The 24,917-nt window shown below is 38.4% G+C and overlaps 2 protein-coding genes across 2 annotated transcripts in view; one reads left to right on the forward strand and one right to left on the reverse strand.

Moving 5' to 3' along the window:
• LOC139948225 (uncharacterized) lies at positions 1-24,819 on the forward strand. Its single transcript, XM_071946311.1, has 5 exons — positions 1-138; positions 6,406-8,207; positions 11,527-12,026; positions 15,780-16,032; positions 17,048-24,819. Exons 2-5 carry the CDS (start codon positions 6,578-6,580, stop codon positions 17,308-17,310), a joined length of 2,646 nt encoding a protein of 881 aa, XP_071802412.1. The 5' UTR covers positions 1-138; positions 6,406-6,577; the 3' UTR covers positions 17,311-24,819.
• The window catches only part of LOC139947870 (guanine nucleotide-binding protein-like 1), a 395,329-nt gene that overhangs the window by 306,247 nt on the left and 64,165 nt on the right, over positions 1-24,917 (reverse strand). The window lies entirely within an intron of this gene.

Here is a 24,917-nt window from a genome sequence, read left to right on the forward strand (position 1 = left end):
TGTACATGGATGCATACCCGGCCCAGCGCGACCCGACCCACATCCACATGTCACAACACACAAGCCATGAAGCAACCCTGTGAATGTTTGGCGAATTTATTCCACTTTATAGCAGTATTTCGACGGAAAAGAGGGATTGTAAGTAAATTTTGTTGATTATAAATAGTTTATTAAGTTTTAAGTAAACGTATTTAGTCGGTAAATTGCGGGGATATTGTATTTTACAGGGGGACAAGGCCAGTAAAAATATATTTAATTTTATTTTTAAACTGTCACCTGTGACTTGCCACTTGATGACTTGTGTGTAAATTTAAATGTGAATTTCTCGTGAGCAAAGCACGCATGGATATGCATGGGAAAATTCTGTTCTTCAGAAGAGGTATCACATCACCCTTATCAATATCCTTATCATATGTATCATACTTGTCTACGCTCACTACTAGTGACACTAGGTTTAAAATTTACTGGAAACTTGTTATCATCAAGGCCGGAGCAAAACACACGAATCTACCAGTCAGCCCAGTCTACTCTTATTTTTATTATAAACTTTTATCTTCAAGTCCGTGCTAATCCACCAATCAGAAGCTCAAACTACAGAAAAGTTTCTGTATGGCGCCACCACTTTTTCATTCGAAATAAAATAATATAGTATCTAATTTACCTGATTGATATATCCCTTTTTGTAAAAATGAGTGAAAAAGTGGTGGCGCCATACGGAAAGTTATCCCGAACTACTGGGGGGATAAAAACATATATGCTTCGACCTCTGTTTTATACTTCAAGGGATTATTGGCAGGACTCCCAAACTCTCACATAAAATATCGCTCCTCTTCAAAGAGTTTAAAAGTTCCGCTGCCAGATTGGTTACCTGTAATCCAAAAAATCAGAGCACATATACAAGTAACACCCATCATTCACTCTCTTCATTGGCAACCTTGAATTCAACAGTTAAAATTCTTCATCTTGTGTCATATACTTCATAATCTCCAAAACCTTTGGTGTAAATTTGTTTTGCAATGGCATGGGACCTTTATACCTAGGACTCAGTCGCGTTGTTTAATCGGAGGAGTCTAACCTTGGCTATGGTTCAACCAAGACTGCAATAGACAGTATTGAATATGACATCACTGTTCAAATATCTGCCCTACAAGATGGCGTCTGCGAGCGTGTGCGTGTGTGTGTACGTGTTTGTGCCATAGAAATCAAACCGGGAGTGCTGCGTGTTTCTATGATGTACATGTACTTGTTTAGACGCGCATACGGTTTGACCTACAAGATGGCGACTTTCATAGCAGCAAAGGGGTTATTCAAGGGCTATACTGACTTGCCTGGGACCCCCAGCGAAAGGTTTATCAGGAAAGCTTAGAAAAAGTCCAAAGGAGTGCTGCAAGGTTCATGAAAAACATCTACACACCCACTGGAAGAGTTACTGATATGATTCAACACCTGAACTGGGAGACCACATGTGCAAGACAGATATGAGAAAGCTTGCCTGATAACACTTTTCAAAGAGACCCGTACCAACAAATTACGCCATCCAACATAAGTCAGGCATGCAACTCTTCCGCGTTTCCGCGGAATTTCACATTTTTGGTTTTTTTTAAACGTGAACAAAAAAAAATAATAATAAACATATATTTTTTTTTTTCCTTTTTTTTTTTCCCCGGATTTTTTGTTTGGGGCCTAACAGTGTACGACTACATTCGTGTAAAATAAGCCTACTACATGCTAACAATGCACCTAAGAGCATAATAAACCTCAACATTTTCTAGGGTACCATTGTGGGTATCATGTCCCGTGGCGTTTTGGCTGCCTCGCTCCGCACTTGCGTTGTGCCTTTGAAAATTTTCCTCTTTTTTTTTTTCAAAGGGCAGTTGCATGCCTGATAATTCATCTCAGTGTTATAGCCACGGTGGGCGGTCAGGGGTCAAAATTCAGTGTATTTTCATGGTAGTCGGCAGGGCTATCTAGTAACCAAGAAGTGTTAGTATCCCCGACGAGATTTTGGTAGCCCAAAAAACACATTGAGTCACGACACAAACTTTACAATACACCATCAGCACAGTTCATTGCGGTTTGTGATATTGATTTTGACATTATTTTTCCACTAGCCCGCCGGGCTATCAAACTGGAAAAATGAGTAGCCCCGCTGTAAATCTGGTAGTCCTGGGCTAGCGGGCTAGTGGCAACTTCGACCCCTGGCGGTGCTGGGCAGGCCTGCCCAGGACTCACAATTTTTGCCCTGCATTCCGTGCAAAACACGATGTGCCCACCCGGCAGAGATTTCCCCTAGAATAAATCGAAATATTGTCCACTGTGCATTTATTTGAGACACAGGTATTTTAAAGGAGAATGAAATGACACAGAGAAAGAATTCATTCAAAAGGTTGTTCAATGTATTGCACGGTCACATAACAAAAACAGTTTGGAAACCAGGGCCCAATTTCATAGCGCTGCTTAATGGTAAGCAAATTTGCGTGCTTACTGTTGCAGAAAAATTTGCTTGTAAAAGCCTTAGTGTTTTTCACGGGTTAGCAGAAAAGTTGGGCAGCCATGTTGCGTGTTTACCATGGATTTGCATTGTGACGTCATTTATTTCCGTGCGGTAAGCACCGGAAGGTTAGCATGCCTTTTCCTGTGCTTACGGTTAGCAGCGCTATGAAATAGAAATCACACAGTAGGCACAAAATCGGGCCCTGGCATTATGCCTGAAACTTGCACTGCAACAATGATGGCCCCCATAATTAAAGGTCCTGGACACTAGTGGTAATTGTTAAAGACCAGTCTTCTCATCTCAACATAAATATGCATTAATTAACAAACCTCTGAAAATTTGAGCTCAATTGGTTGTTGAAGTTGCAAGATAATGATGAAAGAAAAGCACCCTTGTCACTTGAAGTTGTGTGCTTTTAGATGCTTGATTTCGGGACCTCAAAATCTAATTCTGGGGTATCAAAATCAAATTCATGGAAAATTACTTCTTTCTCAAAAACTACGTGACTTCAGAGGGAGCCGTTTCTCACAATGTTTTATAATCTCAACCTCTCCCCATTACTTGTTACCAAGTAAGGTTTTATGCTAAATAGTTATTTTGAGTAAATTACCAGTAGTGTCCAGTGCCTTAAAACATGAGTAATTTTGTTGATCCGCTTGTCCTTGGTGGATTTATCGCCCACCACTAGAACATCCCCAATAATTAAAGGGTGACTTTATACGTACATTGTGTAGCAAGTGTTTGGTCATGACATGTGGACATGAAACCCTACTCACTGTTAAAGCCATTGGACCCTTTCGGTACAGAAAAAAAAAAAAAGTTCACAGATTTACAAATAATCTACAGGGTTTACAGAAGGTAATGGTGAAAGACTTCTCTTGAAATATTAGTCCATGAAATGCTTTACTTTTTGAGAAAACGGTAAAACAATATAAATTCTCGTTAACGAGAATTACGGAGTTGTTATAAACACATGTCATGACACGGCGAAACGCGCGAAAACAGGAGTGGATTTTCCCGTTATTTTCTCCCGACTCCGATGTCCGATTGAGCCTAAATTTCCACAGGATTGTTATTTTATATATAAGTTGTGATACACGAAGTGTGGGACTTGGACAATACTGTTTACCGAAAGTGTATAATGGCTTTAATAAAGATGTACAATACTAAATATAATTTACCTGTAGAAGATTCAGCTTCATTAGTTGTCAAGTTTTGAGGAAAAAAAAAGTTAATATCAAAGAGCGACGTTTTCTGCATAATACATCATGTACTCCTTTACTAGCATTTTTAGCGTTAGAACTACGAGTAAATTAGATTTGTTCCTCAAACAGTTTTGGATCTGGAGATGATCATGTATAGCGGGACCAACCTCATTTATCTAGTCGAAGTAAACCAGAACCAAGGATGTTAGAATGAATCTTGCACAGAATGTACTACATGTAGACTAATTTTTAGGTGGGCAATAAATCCAATTCAACAAAATTATTCATGTTTAATTATTCATTTCAATTCAATTCAATTCAAGTTTTATTGGTCCTACCATGAAATAAATTCATTTTGCATACATGCAACACAGGAAAAATTAAGAACACACAATCATAAATAAACTACTGGAAATACACAATGGAATCATACTGAAAACCACTGACCAACATCTAAGCAGAAAGTAAATAAAGTAGTTAAACACCTGAGGCTGAGGAGAAGACAGAGTATGAAGCAGTTGAGGTACTGTTTGTTTTGCATCGAAGTGACTGCCATCTCCTACCGCTTCTTAGTTTGATGACAAATTTTTTCAATAGATGGGATTCGACTGGGACCATAAGGCCAAATAAAAACAAATACCAGTTGATCGTCCCCGCCCGCATCCTTTTTTGGGGCCGCATCCTTTTTTAAAAATACTATTTACTATTTTTTAATTTTTAATCCATCTTTTCAACAGGACTGGCCTAAGGAGCTTTTCCCAAATCTAACTTGATCCTCTCGAACACTTGAAACAGCCTGTTTCATAAAACAATATGAGTGAATGCCTACCAGCAAATCTTTTTAGTGTTTTATCCGACCCTGTTAGTGTAAGTATTAATACAGGTCCTCATGCAACTAATAGGTATAAATAAGTTTGCGGTTGATTCAAACTGAAGAATTGGTGGCCATCTTGAAAAAAAAATAGTAAATAGTAAATAGTAAGGCCCTCATCCTCCTCTTTTTTGAAAAATCCGGACGATCAACTGGTAAGTGCAAGCGTCAGGCATGGTGCCTGGTTTCCAAACTGTGTTATGAGGCCTCGATGCAATAAGTTAAATGACATTTTGACTGTGTTTGCTGTCTGTGACATGTGATACTCCTTATTATTAGCTATGTCTCAGAATCAGATCAATGCACAGTGGACAATATTTTGATTTATTCTTGGGGAAATTTATGCTGGGTGGCACAATGTGTTTTGCTCAGAGCGCTGGGCAAAAAATTGTGAGTCCTGGACAGGCCTGCCAAGCACCGCCCACCGTGTCTACAACACTGGTCGTTCAGCACATCTAGTACTGTAGGTAGAACGTTTGTTGCAATAATCATAACCCTATAGGCAATCCCTTGATGTCGAGGAAGATGTTCCCCACACATAAACAAAGTTATTAGGGTTGAGGTAGTTGGTGCCTAAAGGTGACTCAATCGATGACTCAAAAGTCCAATCCGTGAGCCACATACTCTTTTTAAAGCCGATGTCACAGGGTTGGACCATGGAGATGTCTTTCTCGTTTCCTCTCCTTTCTCTGCAGTCGCAATAGTTGCCTCCATGAGGCTCAATCTCCTGTTTGCTCATCCCAGGATGCAGTATTGATGCTACACTTCTGGAGCGATGTCTTTAGGGTGTCTTTATAGCTTTGTACTTTTTTATTGCACCGTTTGTCTGTATCGTAAATTGTAAAGCGCTCCGATCTTTGTGGGAGCTTAATGGATGCCTATACGCCTCTCTTAATACTTTGCATGACGTAATAATTCTTACCCAAAATGAGGCTATGGGCGCACGTTCCCCATCACTTGCAGTGGCTGCGCCCATCGCCTCGTTTTGAGTTAGCATTGTGACGTACCTCATGCATAAATATTAAGAGAGGCGTATTGTACTAGAAGCGTTACATGAACCAGACCATAAAACAAGGACAACCGTAAAGAGGGCTATGTTTGAACAATTCAACTTGTAGTCAATACCAAAAGGTAAACTTTTTGCTCTTGGCCTAGTAAACAATTTAGTTGCAAAATATTAAAGAAACTAAATCAGTTAGTTTAAATTCTTAGCTCTAGATATTCACTGTTGACTTCTGACAGGGGATACCCAAAGCGTGGACTCACTGCAATGGGTGCAATTTCATTTGCGTACTGACGTTTTCTAATTGAAGACCGGGACTCGAACCCAACTCAGCTGACCAGAAACACCAGAGCTTAGTTTTGGTGTATTTGACTCACATTCTGGGCCACAGCATGTGCCATGATTACAAATTTGCAAAATACAAACAAATAGGCCTACAATTAGAAAAACATTCAATTTATCATTGACTTTGACAGCAGAGTGTGGATTTGAGTCCCAGTCGTGACGCTTGTGTCCCTTAGCAAGACACTTAACTATAATTGCTTCTCTCCACCCAGGGGTAAATGGGTATCTAGTGAGGGCAGAGATGGTTCTTGTGATTGATTTAGCAATAGCGCGCTACATGTAAGGCAGCACAGGCTGTATACTCACCAGTTACCTGAGATGGTTTAAGGAATGAATTAAACGGCCTAGTGACCAGGGGTACTAAAGTTGGAAGCGCTTTGAGATGCCCTTCGGTTGTATAAAGCTCTATATAAAAAACTATTATTGTTATTATTTTTGACTTGCATATTTGTGATTGAAATCTTATGAATCTTCCTTTTTTTTATAGGTTGAGCGCTAAGCAGCAATGGAACGATTTGGTATCCCAAAGTTGGACAGACGTCCAGATGGAAAACCAGTCCTTTCGTCATGTCACATCTGCCTGATGCACATCCCGCCAGTACGTTAGGAGAGATTTCCGACTGTAAACTTTTTATCAAAGAGGATTCAAGGGGAAAAAAATGTCCGACAGCGGTGATGGCGATAAAATGTTACCCCCCTTAATACCAGATTCGCAACTTCAAGACATGATGGACCATCATGCACAGAGGATGCACTGGCTCCACCAGCTCATCAAAATGCAGCAGTTATTCCGCACGTCTGTGGTGGCTGGTGATCCACAGGAATGTAAAGATGTCACCATGACCCCACATGATCCCAGATCATCCAATGTTGTAGACCCATCTATCCTGTGGGGCACCTTCCCCCCTGGCGTGTTAACCTCAGGATCATTGCAGTCAAGAGTAACGCAATCAATTAAATCGGACGTGACCACTGCAGTTGAATATACTACCTCTCAGAGTGGGCCTTCTGATGTTACTTCTAAATTCAATTCCAGAAGTGGACTTACTGCTGCCGCACAAAAAAATCAAATTCAGCCCAAGACGCCGGCTATGATCAAACAGGGTAGAGGGCCTATCTGCAGTGCAAACTCCCATGAACAGAAACCTTTGCATCCGTTTAGACTGACCTCACCCACTAGACAACTCGTCGACGATTCTTCAGACGCCCAGACAGTTGGAGGTTCTCCTTCAGCATTCAACAAGAAAAGTCTACCTCAGTGTCCGGACTTGACAGCATGGTCAGGTTCGAATAACCACCAGACATCCTCCTCGGATGTTGATTTGACCAGCGCCTGGTTGGATTTGCATTCAGTACTGGATCTGAGCACAAAAAATGCAAACCATTCTGCTGCATCCTCATCAGGTTCGTCATTGAAGAAGGAGCTTCGGAAGTCAGTGATAACAGCTCCAGATTTACATGGTCAACAGCACGGTCCATGTTTTAGTCAAGACACCTTGTCAATGAAGCATGCACATCTGGCCAGGAATTCAGATCAGTTTGTGTCACCCAACGCCTGGTCAGAACGTATGCCCTTTCCCCTGTTGAATGCGGACTCCACCGATGTGAATAAAACCACCTCTCGTGCTCCTGAAACCACTTTGACTTCTCGGAACAGAGAAGGGTCACCCAAAGAGTGTCATGGAGCAGGAGGCAGAATAACAGAGTCTCAGGTGAAGGTGGAACGGGTCGACGAGGAATACATGCCACCGGGAGGTCTTGATTCCATCTCTCAAACAGTTGCTTCAGAAAGCAGGAACTCTACTCCGATTGAGCAGCTGGCATTCACGCGATTCTCATCGCATGAAACGCCATTTTCGAAGCCCGTCTCAAAGCTTTTCTCATCCCCCGAGACTTCTCCTTCTGCAACAACATCAGCAACTCTTGATTTTTTGGAGTCGTCCAAAGAACAATCGCTGAACGTTTCCTCCGATTCTGCGGATGAAAAACCGCAAGGTTTAGGTGAACAGGAGACAGCGCCAGAGGAAAATGCGGACAGTGTGAACTTTAAAGTGAAGCCACCACCTGACAAGAAATGCCCGATTTGTGAAGACCTGGTGTCCGGCTACCACTACGGCATGTACTCCTGCGAGAGCTGCAAGGGCTTCTTCAAGCGGACGATTCACAGTAAGCGCTTTGAGAAGCTCAAGTGTGTCAACGGTGGGACGTGTGTGATCACTCTGAAAAGTCGTAAGGTGTGTGCCTCATGCCGCTTTCAAAAGTGCCTTTCACTGGGGATGAAGTTTGAAGGTAATAAAGTTAATAATAGCAGTAGCAGTAGCAGTAGCAGTAGCAGTAGCAGTAGCAGTAGCAGTAGCAGTAGCAGTAGCAGTAGCAGTAGCAGTAGCAGTAGCAGTAGCAGTAGCAGTAGCAGTAGCAGTAGCAGCAGCAGCAGCAGCAGCAGCAGCAGCAGCAGTAGCAGTAGCAGTAGCAATAGCAGTAATAATAGCAGTAACAGTAATAATAGTAACAGTAATAATAGTAACAGTAATAATAGTAACAGTAATAATAGTAACAGTAATAATAGTAACAGTAATAATAGTAACAGTAATAATAGTAACAGTAATAATAGTAACAGTAATAATAGTAACAGTAATAATAGTAACAGTAATAATAGTAACAGTAATAATAGTAACAGTAATAATAGTAACAGTAATAATAGTAACAGTAATAATAGTAACAGTAATAATAATAATAATAACAGTAATAATAATAACAGTAATAATAATAACAGTAATAATAATAACAGTAACAATAATAACAGTAATAATAATAATAATAATAACAATAATAATAACAGTAATAATAACAGTAATAATAATAACAGTAATAATAATAACAGTAATAATAATAATAATAATAATAATAATAATAATAATAATAATAATAATAATAATAATAATAATAATAATAATAATAATAATAATAATAATAATAATAATAATAATAATAATAATAATAATAATAATAATAATAATAATAATAATAATAATAATAATAATAATAATAATAATAATAATAATAATAATAATAATAATAATAATAATAATAATAATAATAATAATAATAATAATAATAATAATAATAATAATAATAATAATAATAATAATAATAATAATAATAATAATAATAATAATAATAATAATAATAATAATAATAATAATAATAATAATAATAATAATAATAATAATAATAATAATAATAATAATAATAATAATAATAATAATAATAATAATAATAATAATAATAATAATAATAATAATAATAATAATAATAATAATAATAATAATAATAATAATAATAATAATAATAATAATAATAATAATAATAATAATAATAATAATAATAATAATAATAATAATAATAATAATAATAATAATAATAATAATAATAATAATAATAATAATAATAATAATAATAATAATAATAATAATAATAATAATAACAGTAATAATAATAACAGTAACAATAATAACAGTAATAATAATAATAAGAGATACACCAACTGTAAAGGCTAGACTCTGACAGTTACCAATAGTGTCCACTGCCTTAAGAGGGAGAGTGCTCCATAGTGATGGTGCAGCTGAGGTCAAAGCTTGTTGACCATAGCAAGAATAGGTTCGTGGACCATTTGCTAGTTGATATGATGTTAAATATGCATCAGGGATGAAGAATATTATTTGGTTTTACCCTCTCGTTGATGTGTGTTTACAAGCACTTATAGTAGAATAAAGACAGACAGTTCTCTAAGAACAAACTCTACCTGGCAAGTAGATACACACATGGTGTTACCACAAACCAAATATATATTGATACCTCACCATGCAATGCCTCAAATCCTATACACTTATTCTGTGAAAATATCACTTGTATTCATACTACTCGGGTGGGATTCTAACCCAAGACCTTTGCTAATCTAGAGCAGATGTCTTACGAACTAGACAACGGCTATGACTCTCACTGGTCTAGTTGGTAAGACATTTTGGCCCAATTTCATGGCTCTGCTTATCGCCGAATTCTGCGCTTACAATTACTATTCTCTGCTTACGTGCAAGCGCTAGCTGTGTAATGTAGAATGCCTAGTAATGTGAAGTACACACACGGACAAGCCAAAATTCCCTGCTAATCCGTGAAATACGCTTGGCGTAAGCACAGAATTCCCCGCTGCAGCAAGCGCCGATTCAGTGCTTTGCGGCACACAGAGCCAAATTGGGCCCTGCTCTCGATTGGCAACGGTTGTGGGTTCAAATCCCACCCAAGTACTATGCCTCAAGGTGATTTTTTTTACACAGAAGTTCATACAGTGCTTACAAACATCAGTGTAAGAGTAAGACCAAATAGTATTCTAGATAATATTGTGAGTCGTATGCCAACAGTCAGTTGAAGCAATGCAGTGAAACTTTGGAGAAGTTAGAGTTTGAAGATATGTTCAGAGCATGTCCGTTAACTGTCAAGTAAGTGAACAGAAGAAGATATTGTGGGTGCGTTCGTTTAGCTTCCCTGGGTCGACCCCGATGTGTGGCGGGGTTTTATTCCAGGACAAACGTGGGTAATTATCTGCACACGTTCGTCCGGCTAAAAGAAAATGCCACACAACGGGGTCGACCCGGGGAAGCTAATCGAACGCACCCTATATTTGATGTACTTGGCAGCCAGTGTAGTGAACGAAGAAAGGTGTAAAGTTGGTGTTTAAGTTTTGTGTAATGTGGCCAGGGCCTAATTTTATAAGCTGTAAAGATATTGAACTTGAGCTGTGTATCGATCTTGAATTGCCAAGAAAAGTGTGATGTCACAATAGTGTGCCGTATTTTGTACCGCTCTCAAACAAATTTGTATCACTTCCGGGGGTATATTCATTCTTACCATAAAAGTTATTAATAAGACTGGAACACATTACCACAAGAGAAATCAATATCCATCACGGACAATAAGACCTTTAAAGGAGCCATTATAATCCACCTCTAATTCAACTTTAAACTTCACCGTTACAAAAGTAACAGAATGCCGATTAAAACTGCAGGATGAATCGCGTATACCCCTAGAAGTGATAAAAATACTATTGAGAGCGCCCTCACACGTTCATAAACACGATCGATGAAAAACACTATGCAGGGCTCGAAATTTACACTTGACCGTAGTTCAGTCGTCAGAGGCAGCAGGCGTATTTTTCCCTTTCAATTTTATTTCTGACCCAGTTAATATTTTGAGCTACAACTTACAAGTAAGAGTGTGAAATGAGACATAAAAAAGTGCTTGTACAAAATTTGAAGAAAGAAAAAAAATTAATACATTTCCTATATTATCAGGAGTTCATCTGCAATTATAGCAAACGGTGACGAGTCGCAGTGCATGCACTAAAAAAAGAGTTATCATTTTGTGAAAACTACATGTGTGCAGGGCTCGAATTTTGGAGAGAAATCCACAAGACCACCCATCTAAGGGCTTGTCGCTCAAAATGGTAACTGGACAAGAAATATTTCCTGAGTCCTAAACAAAACATGTGTGCGATGCCAAGGAAACATTTCTTACACATGTTTATTTTAATGAGATGTTGTTGTGTGTCCATTAGCCATCAGGTCGGATCGCCAGCGTGGAGGCCGCAGCCTGTACAACGGATCTTCTGAACAACGTCGCCTCAGCAAGTTGGAAGAGGAAAAACAGAACCAGTTGAAGTGTTCTCAGCCTAAGAAGCGTAAACGGAGAGAGTCTATCTCATGTAAACCGCCAGTCGCATCAGATAAAAGCGCCAACTCGGCGCAGTCAAACAAGACTTTGACAGACTCTGAGAGTGTCGCTTTGTCGCAGCAGCTGAGCAAAACAGAAGCACCAGAACATCGGAAAGACTTGAAAGTCGAATCCAAACTACCCCAAGTGGTCTCTGTTCCAAAAATTATTTCGGATCTGTTGGACAAGGAGAAAGATTTTATCCAGCAGTCCCTCCGCGATTGCTGCCTCTGTATCCTACGGGAAGAGAAGAACTTGATTGTGACTCTGAGTCACATCATCAACCACACAATGCTGCCTCTTATCAGATGGGTTCAGGGTCTTCCACTCTACAGGGAACTAACGGTAAAGGTCTAATGATAATACAGAGGTTTCGCAAGTGTACGGATACACATACAGATTATGATATGTCAACACTTTGTGTTTTTTCTCGTGACGCGTTTCCGCGACTGTCGTATTTTGCATACACGTTGTAACGGATACGGGAGCTCATACACATTGTAGATAAACGGATACTGTCTTGCAGACTTTTAGTTGTATTTTTTTTGTCCCAGATCAAAAACATTTCCCACGGGTTAGCTTTCACATCGTGCTTGATATAAATTTAGATAGAATTTGTTTAGTCATTTGCAAGCAAAATGATGAGAAAATGCAGTGTATCAAACACGGGGTCTCTAAATGGTATGTCAGAAAAACACTCATGATGAATGCGAGCGCACTCAAGTGAAACATACCTATAGTTTGCGAAACAAAATTCAACACGTGGCTGATGTGAACGGATACGGTTATCATATTCGTATCTGTATCTGTATCCGCACGCTTGCGAAACCTCTCTAATACAGAGGTTTTGCAAGCGTATGGATTAAGCCTGGGCGACTAGTGTCGTAGTTGCAACTATTGACTGCTTAGTCGAGTCGCTGCTTCCGTTTTTTAACTACTCAGTTAACCCTGCCACAACGACTACAACAAAAATAGTCGTGACTACCTGCTTGGTGAACCAACTGTGTCGTTTACGACTATTCACGACAACATAGTTTACTTACGAAAACACAATTCTTCAATTCTTTCCGCATGAATTTTACTAAAACTCACCTGCGGCAAACAATATGCCGGAATGCATCTTTGTAATAAAAAATTAGTTGCAACTAGTGTCGAAGTCGAGACTATTTGAGGCGCGACGAGTCCAGTTGTAAATTTCACTAGTCGCCTAGGCCCAGCATGGACATGAATACAGATTCAGACACACTTATTGTATCTGTTCACGATGGATGCGCATCAGATTTTGTTTCGAGATCATGGAGTGTTTCAAGCCTAGGCCAAAGTATAGACACACATTGCCATAGGTTTTGCGAGCGAGCAAATCCAAAAATACTTTGTGTATGTTTTTGTTACATTGGAGAATTTATGTGAATAGTATTTTTTGCTTAACCGAACCATTTTTGAAAAGTTTCTAATAAGCACGGCAAAATAGAGAAGCCTGTTTATACCGCATTTCCCTGATATTTTGCCTACAAATGATGAACATTATTTCTATCTAATCGTTTAAAGGCACTGGACACTATTGGTAATTACTCAAAATAGTTATTAACATAAAACCTTACTTGATTACAAGTAATAGGGAGAGGTTGATAGTATAAAACATTGTGAGAAATGGCTCCCTCTGAAGTAACGTAGTTTTTGAGAAAGAAGTAATTTTCCACGAATTTGATTTCAAGACCTCACATTTAGAATTTGAGGTCTCGAAATCAAGCATCTGAAAGCACACAACTTCGTACAACAAGGGTGTTTTTTTCTTTCGTTATTATCCCGCAACTTCGACGACTGATTGAGCTCAAATTTTCACCAGGTTTGTTATTTTATGCATATGTTGAGATACACCAACTGTGAAGACTAGTCTTTGACAATTACCGATTGTGCCTTTAATAAGCATCAGCATTGGAATGGTCACCAGTCAGTCTGAAGAAGCTCCTAGCTTAGGAGTGAAATGTAACTAACTAAAATAATATATGAGTAACATCTATGGGTTTTTATTATTGGGAAAAAACCCCGCCCCTCTTAAAGGAACACGTTGCCTTGGATCGGTCGAGTTGGTCTTTGAAAAGCGTTTTGTGACCGTTTGTTATAGAATGCATATGGCTAGAAAGATGATGTAAAAGTAGAATACAATGATCTACACAAATATGCCTCGAAATTGCGTGGTTTTCTTTTTACCTCGTCCAATAACACCGTCGGCCATTTATGGGGGTCAAAATTTTGACTCCCATAAATGGCCGACGGTGATAGTTCGCGACGTAAAAAGAAAACCGTGCAATTTTGAGTGATACTTGTGTGGATCATTATATTCTACTTTTAAAACATCTTTCTAAACATATACATTTCATAACAAACGGTTTCAAACGCTTTTTATAGACCAACTCGTCCGGTCCAAGGCAACGTGTTCCTTTAATCCATATTTCTATCTTATTTATGAGTGACACCCTTGAAAAGTAACACTGGGGAAAATGTTTTTCATCGAGGACAAAAATACAACTATAATCAACAAGATGGTATTGTTTTAAATGAAGGTGTATGAGCTCCCGTGCGTATCCGTTGTCGTGGAAGCTCCCGTACGTATCTGTTGTCATGGAAGCCGTGGTTACACGTCACATAAACACATGAAGTGTTGATGTAACCGTGTCTGTAGCCTTGCGGAACCTCTATAATGTATGTAATTCCAGGCATATGTCCCTGGCTTTTGTTTTGTTTTGATTATGTTTGTATTTTGTATGTGTTTCTATGCTGCATAAATAATAATAATAATAATAATAATAATAATAATAATAGTAATAATAATAATAATAATAATAGTAATAGAAGCCATTTTGCGCCGTGGCGGAGGCCTGATACTGCGCGGAGGCAACGAAGGCAATTGCCTCCATGTCCCCTTTAAATGCTCCAATAGAAATTTACAGTTTCCTCACCGGTGCCCTTTACCAAGGAGAAAATGTCTTGGTGCCCTTTCAAAAACGAAGCATACAAGGCCGACAGTGCATCATGAGGAAATTCAGCATTCTGTTCATCTGCTTATTAAAGACAGTTGGTAATTGTCAAAGACCAGTCTTCTCACTTTGTGTATCTTTGTGTATCTCAACATATACATAAGATAAAAAACCTGTAAACATTTTAGCTCAATCGGTCGTCGAAGTTGCGAGATAATAATGAAAGAAAAAACACCCTTGTCACACGAAGTTGTGTGCGTTTAGATGGTTGATTTCGAGACCCCAAATTCTAAACTTGAGGTCTTGAAATCAAATTCGTGGAAAAATACTTTTTTTCCCGAAAACTATGTCACTTCAGAGGGAGCCGTTTCTCACAATGTTTTATACCATCAACCTCTCCCCATTACTCGTCACCTAGTAAGGTGTTATGTCAATAATTATTTTGAGTAATTACCAAAAGTGTCCACTGCCTTTAAAGCGTGGATGGATTTGACTTTCTTGATGAAAATTCAGTGACAGTTGTTTGCTTTTTGCTCAACAAGTTGACACTGTATTTAGCTGGAACTTTCACAGGTGACTTACATTGTATCTTTATCGACTAATTTGCCTATAATCAGCAATTTTTGACAAAAAACAATCTATGATCCTACCTTTAATTGTCACTGGTTTGTTGTGCCATGTATGTGTTGAGTCACATACATGTCAAGCGCCGATACTGAGCCCAATTTCATAGAGCTGCTTAAGCACAACAAGTAGCTAAGCACAACAAAATTATCCTTAACAGAATAAACAAAGTACCTTGTTACATGTATAATATTTGTGACTGGTATCCTGCTCATTTCTGCTAAGCAAATATTGTTTAAGCAATATTTTCTGCTTGAGCATCTCAAAGCTGTTTAGCAGAAAATACTGCTTGACAAATTTCTTTGCTAAGCACAAAATGAGTGGGGCACCAGTTGCAACAGTGTAAACTTTATGGAATGTTGGCTGGTAACCTGTTTTGCTAAGCAAGACTTTCCTGGGCTTAGCAGGTTTTTGTGCTTACAGGCTTTATGAAATTGGGCACTGATCTTTGACAAATACCAATGTTTAAAAAGTTTGAACCTTTTTCTACTTTCAGATCGAAGACCAGATAAGACTACTGCATAGATCTGTCCTTAATCTGCTGTGTCTAAAGCTAGTTTTCTACTGCCTGGACAACATGGGTCGACTCCTGATGCCACAGAACCAAGTCATTGACCTGAACGACTTCAGCGTGTCAAAGTTCAACCAGCTGGTACCCAAGATCACCAATATTGGACACCAGCTACACAGTAATGGCCTGAACATGACGTCATTCGTCTGCTTGAAACTTATTTTGCTACTGAATCCAGGTAAAAGCAACATAATTTACAATTATGTAATAATAACTGGTTCTTGTTATTGTTGCGTTTGATTAGCTTCCCCGGGTCGACCCTGAACTGCCTTGTGTGTTCGAATAGCTTTGACGTAATTCTAGGGGGTCAACCGGATCAGCCCCAAGTGCCCTGCTTGTGGAACAAGTCACTTGGGGCTGGCCCCAGGTGCATGATGTCACCAGCATTACATGTTTATTTTATAAGACCAGATTCAAGTTTAGTTGAACAAGTACTACATGTAAGAGAAGATCCATCTCATTTGTCATGCTACTTCAATACTCAACAGAATAATTATTAAAAAAAACATTTATTGCCAACATTTTTCACAAAGATACATGTACTACAAAATGAGCAGGCGCGGAGACAGGGGGGGGCAGGGGGCACGTGCCCCCCGGGGGAAAAATAATTTTAAAAATATATATATAAAAAAAAACGGGAAAAAAAGAAGAAAAAAAGAAAAAAAAACAAGAGGAAAGATGCCTCTTCATTTAAATTTTCTGTATCAGTAGTATCACAAGGACCCAACAATATTTTGTGGACAAACTCAGTTAAAGGGTCGAAGAAATGTCTCTGAAAAGGCCTTAGAGATTGCACCTGAGAGCATTTACGACATGGTAGATGCGTAAGACAAGTAGAATAGTGACCGGTGCGCCTGGGCGCTATTCTACTTGTCATGCGCTTTACGATCATTGATGGTACACAGGCACGAACATCGCTCTAGCATTAGCAACATCCAACACATGAACAAACTTATCATGAGCATTTTATTTCACATTCGTCATTTTCCCTTGCTCCAAATCATGTTCCGGTATTGGAAGTTGACAAACTTGTTCCCTCTGCTCGCCTCAGGAACTAGTTTGTCAACTTCCAATACCTCGGGAGCTAATATCGACTAGTCACCTGAAATAAACCATATTATATTCGTATAAAATATAAGAACCTAGTATTATTCTTATCATTGCATGCCAAACTGGTTTGTCTTGGTTTTCAGATACACCGATGCTGCAGAACAGGCAGCAGGTCCGCTCCTACCAAGAGTCCATACAGAACACCTTCTTTACTTTCATGTCCAAAGTGGAGCCCAAAAACAGACGCCTAGCCGGGAATCTGATGCTGAGCCTAGCGGCGATAGAGCGCGTCTGCCAGCAGGTCACTCTGGAGACCGTCTGCCACCTTGAGGTCGTCGATGAGATGTTCCGACTCGGCACCGACACTTCCCCGGAAAAGCCATGGATTCAGTGTAGGTTTTCGTGAGAATGTGTTTTTGGTGTTTCTGCTTTTGATTATTGTACCTGTATTTCTATCGTTTAATCACTCTTGGGATATATTTAAAGGCACTGGACACCTTTGGTAATTGTCAAAGACCAGTATTCTCACTTGGTGTACTACAAAACCAAAATTTATATTCTTCATACAGATGCAAACTATACATCTGTTATATATCGGTGTGGAACCCACTGCCAAAACATAGGATTCAAACTGCCTCTGATTTTTTTCCGCAGGACTCTGCAAAGTAACGAGTATACATTGCGTACACACATCGCTGTAAGGGTTAAAACCCACAGTAAATCTTTCAAGGAACAGCAACTTTACAAAGTTGGCATTAAGACCTGACAAGTCTCACGCGTCAGAACAAGAACACATGTACTTTAATCAAATCTTTATGTTAAATTTTATCTATGAAAAAAATACTCATAACTATGATTTTTTGAAATTGAGTTTAATTTTTTACAATAAATATACAGATAATTTGTTTAATTTTATTGAAACAAACTTAAAACTCTGGGACAAGGAAGCTTATTTTTGACAATGAACCGAATCATAAACCATGATTCATAAATACCTCAGACAGTTTCGCTATTCCTATTGACGGAGAGCACGTCACGTGGGTGTGTACAAACCTTTGTTTATGACGGGTAAAAAGTGTTAATTCATGGGCGTGACACGCGACCTTGTACCTCTTCTTATAAGACAGTTTCTTTATTCCTATTGGTTGAGAGCAACAGCTGAAACAGTTGTGCCACATCACGCGATACGCGCTACGCCCACAGCATTCCCTTATAAGGAGTTGTTTACACAATGGCGGCGGAGGGCTCTACCATTTCATAGCTGGAGGGGTGTTGTGTTGAAAGAAATCATTTAACAATTATAATTTTTGCATTTATTTTACTTTTTGACCAAAAAGGTATTTGATTGGGAATCAAAGTGTTTAAACCCGCTGGGGCCTGGTTCTTTCTAATTTACCTCGACTTCGTCTCGGTAAAATTATCAAGAACCAGGCCTCGTTGGGATTAAACCACTAGTTGAAAACTCCTTCACCACATATTGATTCCCTTATCTAGTCTGACCATAATAAAGGCACTGGACACCTTTGGTAATTGTCTAAGACGCACCCAGAACACCGTCTTTCCACCAAGTCGGGCCCCGTGCAGGACCGGGCGAGAGCCCCGCAGCCCTCCTCGGCCGTACTTTAACAACGGACCGGGTCTTCACGTAACTCTCGTGGGGGGACGGAGCATTCCCACTTGCTGTATACCTACATTATGCACAAAATAACAAATCTGTGGAAAATCACATACCCTGCATTTTGTTGAATAGGGTTTGTAACTACACCAAAAAATGTATCTCCCTCCTTTTGGGGATATTTATGCTTCAAATATCCCCCACCCCTTGCAAAAAAAAGGGGGGAACCCTTGTATTTTTATTGTTCTGTGTCACTGGTGATATTATTTACGAAAGGTCCGTGATTATTTATCCACTGAATCTATTTTGTGTGAATGTTTTATACAAGTGTAAATTTGACCCTCTTTACTTTCCACATTGACATCTATGTGGGTGGTTTGTGTAAGCAGCCCTCCCCTCTCATCACTGTGGCCCTGGTTTCGATTCCCGGCCGAGGCCATGAGTAGGTTAATGAGTTGTTTCTCTCCTTCACCAAGGAAACCGTTGCGAGATTGATTAGTTACATGGTAGGTCATACAAATAGTTTCAAATCAAAGTAGTGCTCAAAATTAGTGGCTTTGGATACTACCATTTTTAACTGGTAATTACCAAATTTTACATTTTGTTGAAAACCTTTGAAATTTCAAGTGTAATTTAACAATTTTGAAAATGTGAGGTGGTTGAAAATGAAGAAATTCTCTAAGTGGTGCTTGGGGAATCCTGAATGCTGGGCAGATTTACAGCACCGACAATTGTGGGCGGAACCTGTGTACCTCAAGTTTTTTTTTTATTATGGGTCCTCTGATTTACCTCCCTGCAGAAAAGATAAAAACGCTTTTGATCTCTTGCTGTGCTGTAAATGGGTCGATGTGGTTGGCTGCTAAAGATACCCTTGCACGCCTACAGCTTGAACATAGTGTAGCCACGTGCTTCCCGTTTCAGATTATATGTTGTACAACTATTGTTATACTGTAACATGAACTGTAATAATAATAATAATAATCGTATTTACAACACGCCTTTTGCCAAAGGATACAAAGCGCCAGGTATTTTTTACTGCAAGGTGAGTGGGAAGAAGTGTGAATTATTAGACCTAATCCTTAGCACCATGTTATGGTTTACAAGGTGCTGTACTGTACAAAAATGCAAAATAATATAGGTTTTCACGGTCAAGTTCAACCAAAATCCGTTCATTTTAAGACCCGGGCTTATCCAATTTTGTTTGAAAATTAATGCTCCGATGAATCAGCGTGCAAAGGTCAAAAAGAGGAATTCAATTTCACCAGTTAAGCAGTTACTGGTCAAATAAGATCATTCAATTGCATTAGACTGCAAGACGCACTCGATTTCATAAAAGCCAGCAGCAAGAGGTGGTCAACCATTCAATTTCATCAAGTGAAAATAGGTTGTAGAAATTCAACTTAAAAAATGGTAACTGTGTAGTCTTGAATGCCTTTAAATGAAATAGAATGACTGAAACGAATCTGAACGAGAAAAACATAATCATGTGTGCAGGAAATTGAATGCATTGATAGCTAAAAAGAAACCTTATTTTGACTGGAGTGGTCGGAAATGCATGAATTTTGAGGCGTATTTACAAAATCAAGTGATTTTCTGCTGAAATTGGCTGGGAAAACATTTATTACCGGTATTAATATATTTTCGACTTTGAGAGTCCACATGTATTTCATGTTCGAAGAATTTATTGAGATAATGTTTTAACAAATATTGTTTGTATAGAAATTCTCCATGCTACAATGTGATTAATTAAGTTTTGTAATGCACACATTTTTATTTCACTCTGGAACTTTTTTAAACTGGGCCAGCCTTTTTTGCTGACCAGAAAAGGGTAGCGGCAAAAATTCTGTAATCTGTAACAATGTAATCCTTGTGAAAGGTACCAGCTTATTCTTATATTAATTGTGGGATTTGAGGCATGGTGGTGGTATTATTGTATATTTGATTGCCGTAAAACAATGTGTATATACAACTACTTGCTGCGTAGATTATTTTTTGTTGAGAAATTGTCTTGCTTAATATATAATTCATAAATACCTCAGACAGTTTCGCTATTCCTATTGGTGGAGAGCGCGTACACACATCGGTGTAGGGTTAAAACCCACAGTAAGTCTTCAAGGAACAGCAACTTTACAAAGTTGGCATTAAGACCTGACAAGTCTCACGCGTCAGAACAAGAACACATGTACTTTAATCAAATCTTTATGTTGAATTTTATCTATGAAAAAAATACTCATAACTATGATTTTTTGAAAATGAGTTTAATTTTTTATAATAAATATACAGATAATTTGTTTAATTTTATTAAAACTCTGGGAGAAGGAAACTTATTTTAATTTTAACATAGAGCGTGACAGTGAAGCGAATCATAAACCATGATTCATAAATACCTCAGACAGTTTCGCTATTCCTATTGGTGGAGAGCGCGTCACGGGTGTGTGTATAAACCTTTGTTTATGACCGGTAAAAAGTGTTCATGGGCGTGACACGCGAGCTTGCACCTGTGCTTATAAGACGGTTTCTTCATTCCTATTGGAATGGCTGAAACAGTTGTGCCACATTACACGATACGCGCGACGCGCACAGCATTCCCATATAAGGAGTTGTTTACCCGAGGGCGGCGGAGGGCTTTACCATTTTATAGCTGGAGGGGTGTTGTGTTGAAAGAAAAGAAGGGCGTCTTCTCAGTTCTGAAAAGAACTGTCCAGTTTATTAACTACTTCCTGTGTGGAAGGTAGGGATCGACGGGGAATCACATTTTTCGCTTAGTAGATCAAGGCTTGCTATTAACTTCACTACTTGGAGTAAGTTCTTAATAATTGCTCAAGTCATCTTAAGCAGAAAACTTTTAAGACAACAGCTTCGCTCCAAAGTACGATGGCGTCCTTTTTTGGATTAGTAACACCCTTATCAACTAGTTTTCAATCCAAATAATTTAAGAATGCCTGGTCAAATTTATTATTTACCTTTAAGACACTGTTATTGCCCTAAATTTAAGAAGTGATAGATATCCTTGCCGGGAAAACGTTTCAAAATTTGATAAAAACGGCTAGACTTACCCCTTGTCGATTATTCAATTTTTGACCCAAAATTCAGAAATCGGCTGGACTTACCCTTTGTCGGTTTTTTTTCCAATTTTTAACCCAAATTTGATATAATGGCATAAAATCACTTGTCGTTTTTCATTTTTTGGCCCAAATTCGATATAACAACTGGACTTGCCCCTTGTTGTTTTTTTTCAAATTTTTGGCCTTTTTTGATAAAACAGCTGGACTTGCCCCTTGTCAATTTTTCAACTTTTGACCCAAGTTTAATCAAACGGCATAAAATCACTCGTCGTTTTTCAATTTTTGGCCCAAATTCGATATAACAACTGGACTTGCCCCTTGTCGGTTTTTTTTCAATTTTTGACCCAAATTTGATAAAACGGCTGGACTTACCCCTTGTCGTTTTTTAAATTTTTGACCCAAATTTGATTAAACGGCTGGACCTTGTCGTGATTTCAATTTTTGACCCAAGTTTGATAAAACGGCTGGACTTACCCCTTGTCGTTTGTCACTTGATAAAACAGCTGGACCTTGTCGTTTTTTTAATTTTTGGCCTATTTTTGATAAAACAGCTGGACCAACCCCTTGTCGTTTTTGTCAATTTTTGGCCTATTTTTGATAAAACAGCTGGACTTACCCCTTGTCGTTTTTTGTGTTTTTGGCCTTTTTTGATAAAACGGCTGGACTTACCCCTTGTCGTTTTTTCAATTTTTGACCCAAATTTCAGAAAACGGCTGGACTTGCCCTTTGTCGTTTTTTTCAATTTCTGACCCAAGTTTGATAAAACGGCTGGACTTACCCCTTGTTGTTTTTTCAATTTTTGACCAAAGTTTGATAAAACGGCTGGACTTGCCCATTGTCGTTTTTTCAATTTTTGACCAAAATTTCAGAAAATGGCTGGACTTACCCTTTGTCAATTTTTCAATTTTTGACCCAAGTTTGATAAAACGGCTGGACTTACCCCTTGTCGATTTTTCAATTTTTGACCAAAGTTTGATAAAACCGCTGGACTTACCCCTTGTCCTTTTTTTCAATTTTTGACCCAAATTTGATAAAACAGCTGGACTAACCCCTTGCCGTTTTTTCAATTTTTGACCCAAATTTGATTAAACGGCTGGACTAACCCCTTGTCGTTTTTTCAACTTTTGACCCAAATTTGACAAAACGACTGGCCCTTGTCGTGATTTCAATTTTTGACCCAAGTTTGATAAAACGGCTGGACTTACCCCTTGTCGTTTGTCACTTGATAAAACAGCTGGACCTTGTCATTTTTTAAATTTTTGGCCTATTTTTGATAAAACAGCTGGACCAACCCCTTGTCGTTTTTTCAATTTTTGGCCTATTTTTGATAAAACAGCTGGACTTACCCCTTGTCGTTTTTTCAGTTTTTGGCCTTTTTTGATAAAACGGCTGGACTTACCCCTTGTCGTTTTTTTTTCAATTTTGGGCCATTTTGATAAAACAGCTGGACTTACCCTTGTCGATTTTTCAATTTTTGACCCAAGTTTGATCAAATAACTGGACTTACCCCTTGTCGTTTTTTCAATTTTTGACCCAAATTTCAGAAAACGGCTGGACTTGCCCTTTGTCGTTTTTTCAATTTCTGACCCAAGTTTGATAAAACGGCTGGACTTACCCCTTGTTGTTTTTTCAATTTTTGACCCAAGTTTGATAAAACGGCTGGACTTACCCTTTGTCGTTTTTTCAATTTTTGACCAAAATTTCAGAAAACGGCTGGACTTACCCCTTGTCGATTTTTCAATTTTTGACCAAAGTTTGATAAAACCGCTGGACTTACCCCTTGTCCTTTTTTTCAATTTTTGACCCAAATTTGATAAAACAGCTGGACTAACCCCTTGCCGTTTTTTCAATTTTTGACCCAAATTTGATTAAACGGCTGGACTAACCCCTTGTCGTTTTTTCAACTTTTGACCCAAATTTGACAAAACGACTGGCCCTTGTCGTGATTTCAATTTTTGACCCAAGTTTGATAAAACGGCTGGACTTACCCCTTGTTGTTTGTCACTTGATAAAACAGCTGGACCTTGTCGTTTTTTAAATTTTTGGCCTATTTTTGGTAAAACAGCTGGACCAACCCCTTGTCGTTTTTTCAATTTTTGGCCTATTTTTGATAAAACAGCTGGACTTACCCCTTGTCAATTTTTCAGTTTTTGGCCTTTTTTGATAAAATGGCTGGACTTACCCCTTGTCGTTTTTTTTTTCAATTTTGGGCCTTTTTTGATAAAACAGCTGGACTTACCCCTTGTCGATTTTTCAATTTTTGACCCAAGTTTGATCAAACGGCTGGACTAACCCCTTGTCGTTTTTTCAACTTTTGACCCAAATTTGATAAAACGGCTGGACTTACCCCTTGTCGATTTTTCAATTTTTGACCAAAGTTTGATTAAACGGCTGGACTTACCCCTTGTCGTTTGTCACTTGATAAAACAGCTGGACCTTGTCGTTTTTTAAATTTTTGGCCTATTGTTGGTAAAACAGCTGGACCAACCCCTTGTCGTTTTTCAATTTTTGGCCTATTTTTGATAAAACGGCTGGACTTACCCCTTGTCGATTTTTCAATTTTTGACCAAAGTTTGATAAAACCGCTGGACTTACCCCTTGTCCTTTTTTTCAATTTTTGACCCAAATTTGATAAAACAGCTGGACTAACCCCTTGCCGTTTTTTCAATTTTTGACCCAAATTTGATTAAACGGCTGGACTAACCCCTTGTCGTTTTTTCAACTTTTGATCCAAATTTGACAAAACGACTGGCCCTTGTCGTGATTTCAATTTTTGACCCAAGTTTGATAAAACGGCTGGACTTACCCCTTGTCGTTTGTCACTTGATAAAACAGCTGGACCTTGTCGTTTTTTAAATTTTTGGCCTATTTTTGATAAAACAGCTGGACCAACCCCTTGTCGTTTTTTCAATTTTTGGCCTATTTTTGATAAAACAGCTGGACTTATCGGGTGGGATTCAAAATAAAATTATTATTCTTTATTCCAGATTTATGAATTTTGTTGAATTTTGTTTTAAAGACACTGGACACTATTGGTAACTGTAAAAGAGTAGTCTTCACAGTTTGTGTTTCTCAACAAATGAATAAAAAAATAAAAACCTGTGAAAATTTGAGCTCAATCGGATTTAAGTTGCGAGATAACAATGAAAGAAAAAAATACCCAAGTTGTGTGCTTTCAGATGCTTGATTTCAAGACCTCAAATTCTAAATCTGAGGTCTCGAAATCAAATTCGTGGAAAGTTACTTCTTTCCCGAAAACTACTTTACTTCAGAGGGAGCCGTTTCTCACAATGCTTTATACTATCAACCTCTCCCCATTACTCATTACCAAGA

The sequence above is a fragment of the Asterias amurensis genome, chromosome 15 (assembly GCF_032118995.1).
Source record: "Asterias amurensis chromosome 15, ASM3211899v1".
Classification (NCBI taxonomy): Eukaryota; Metazoa; Echinodermata; class Asteroidea; order Forcipulatida; family Asteriidae; genus Asterias; species Asterias amurensis.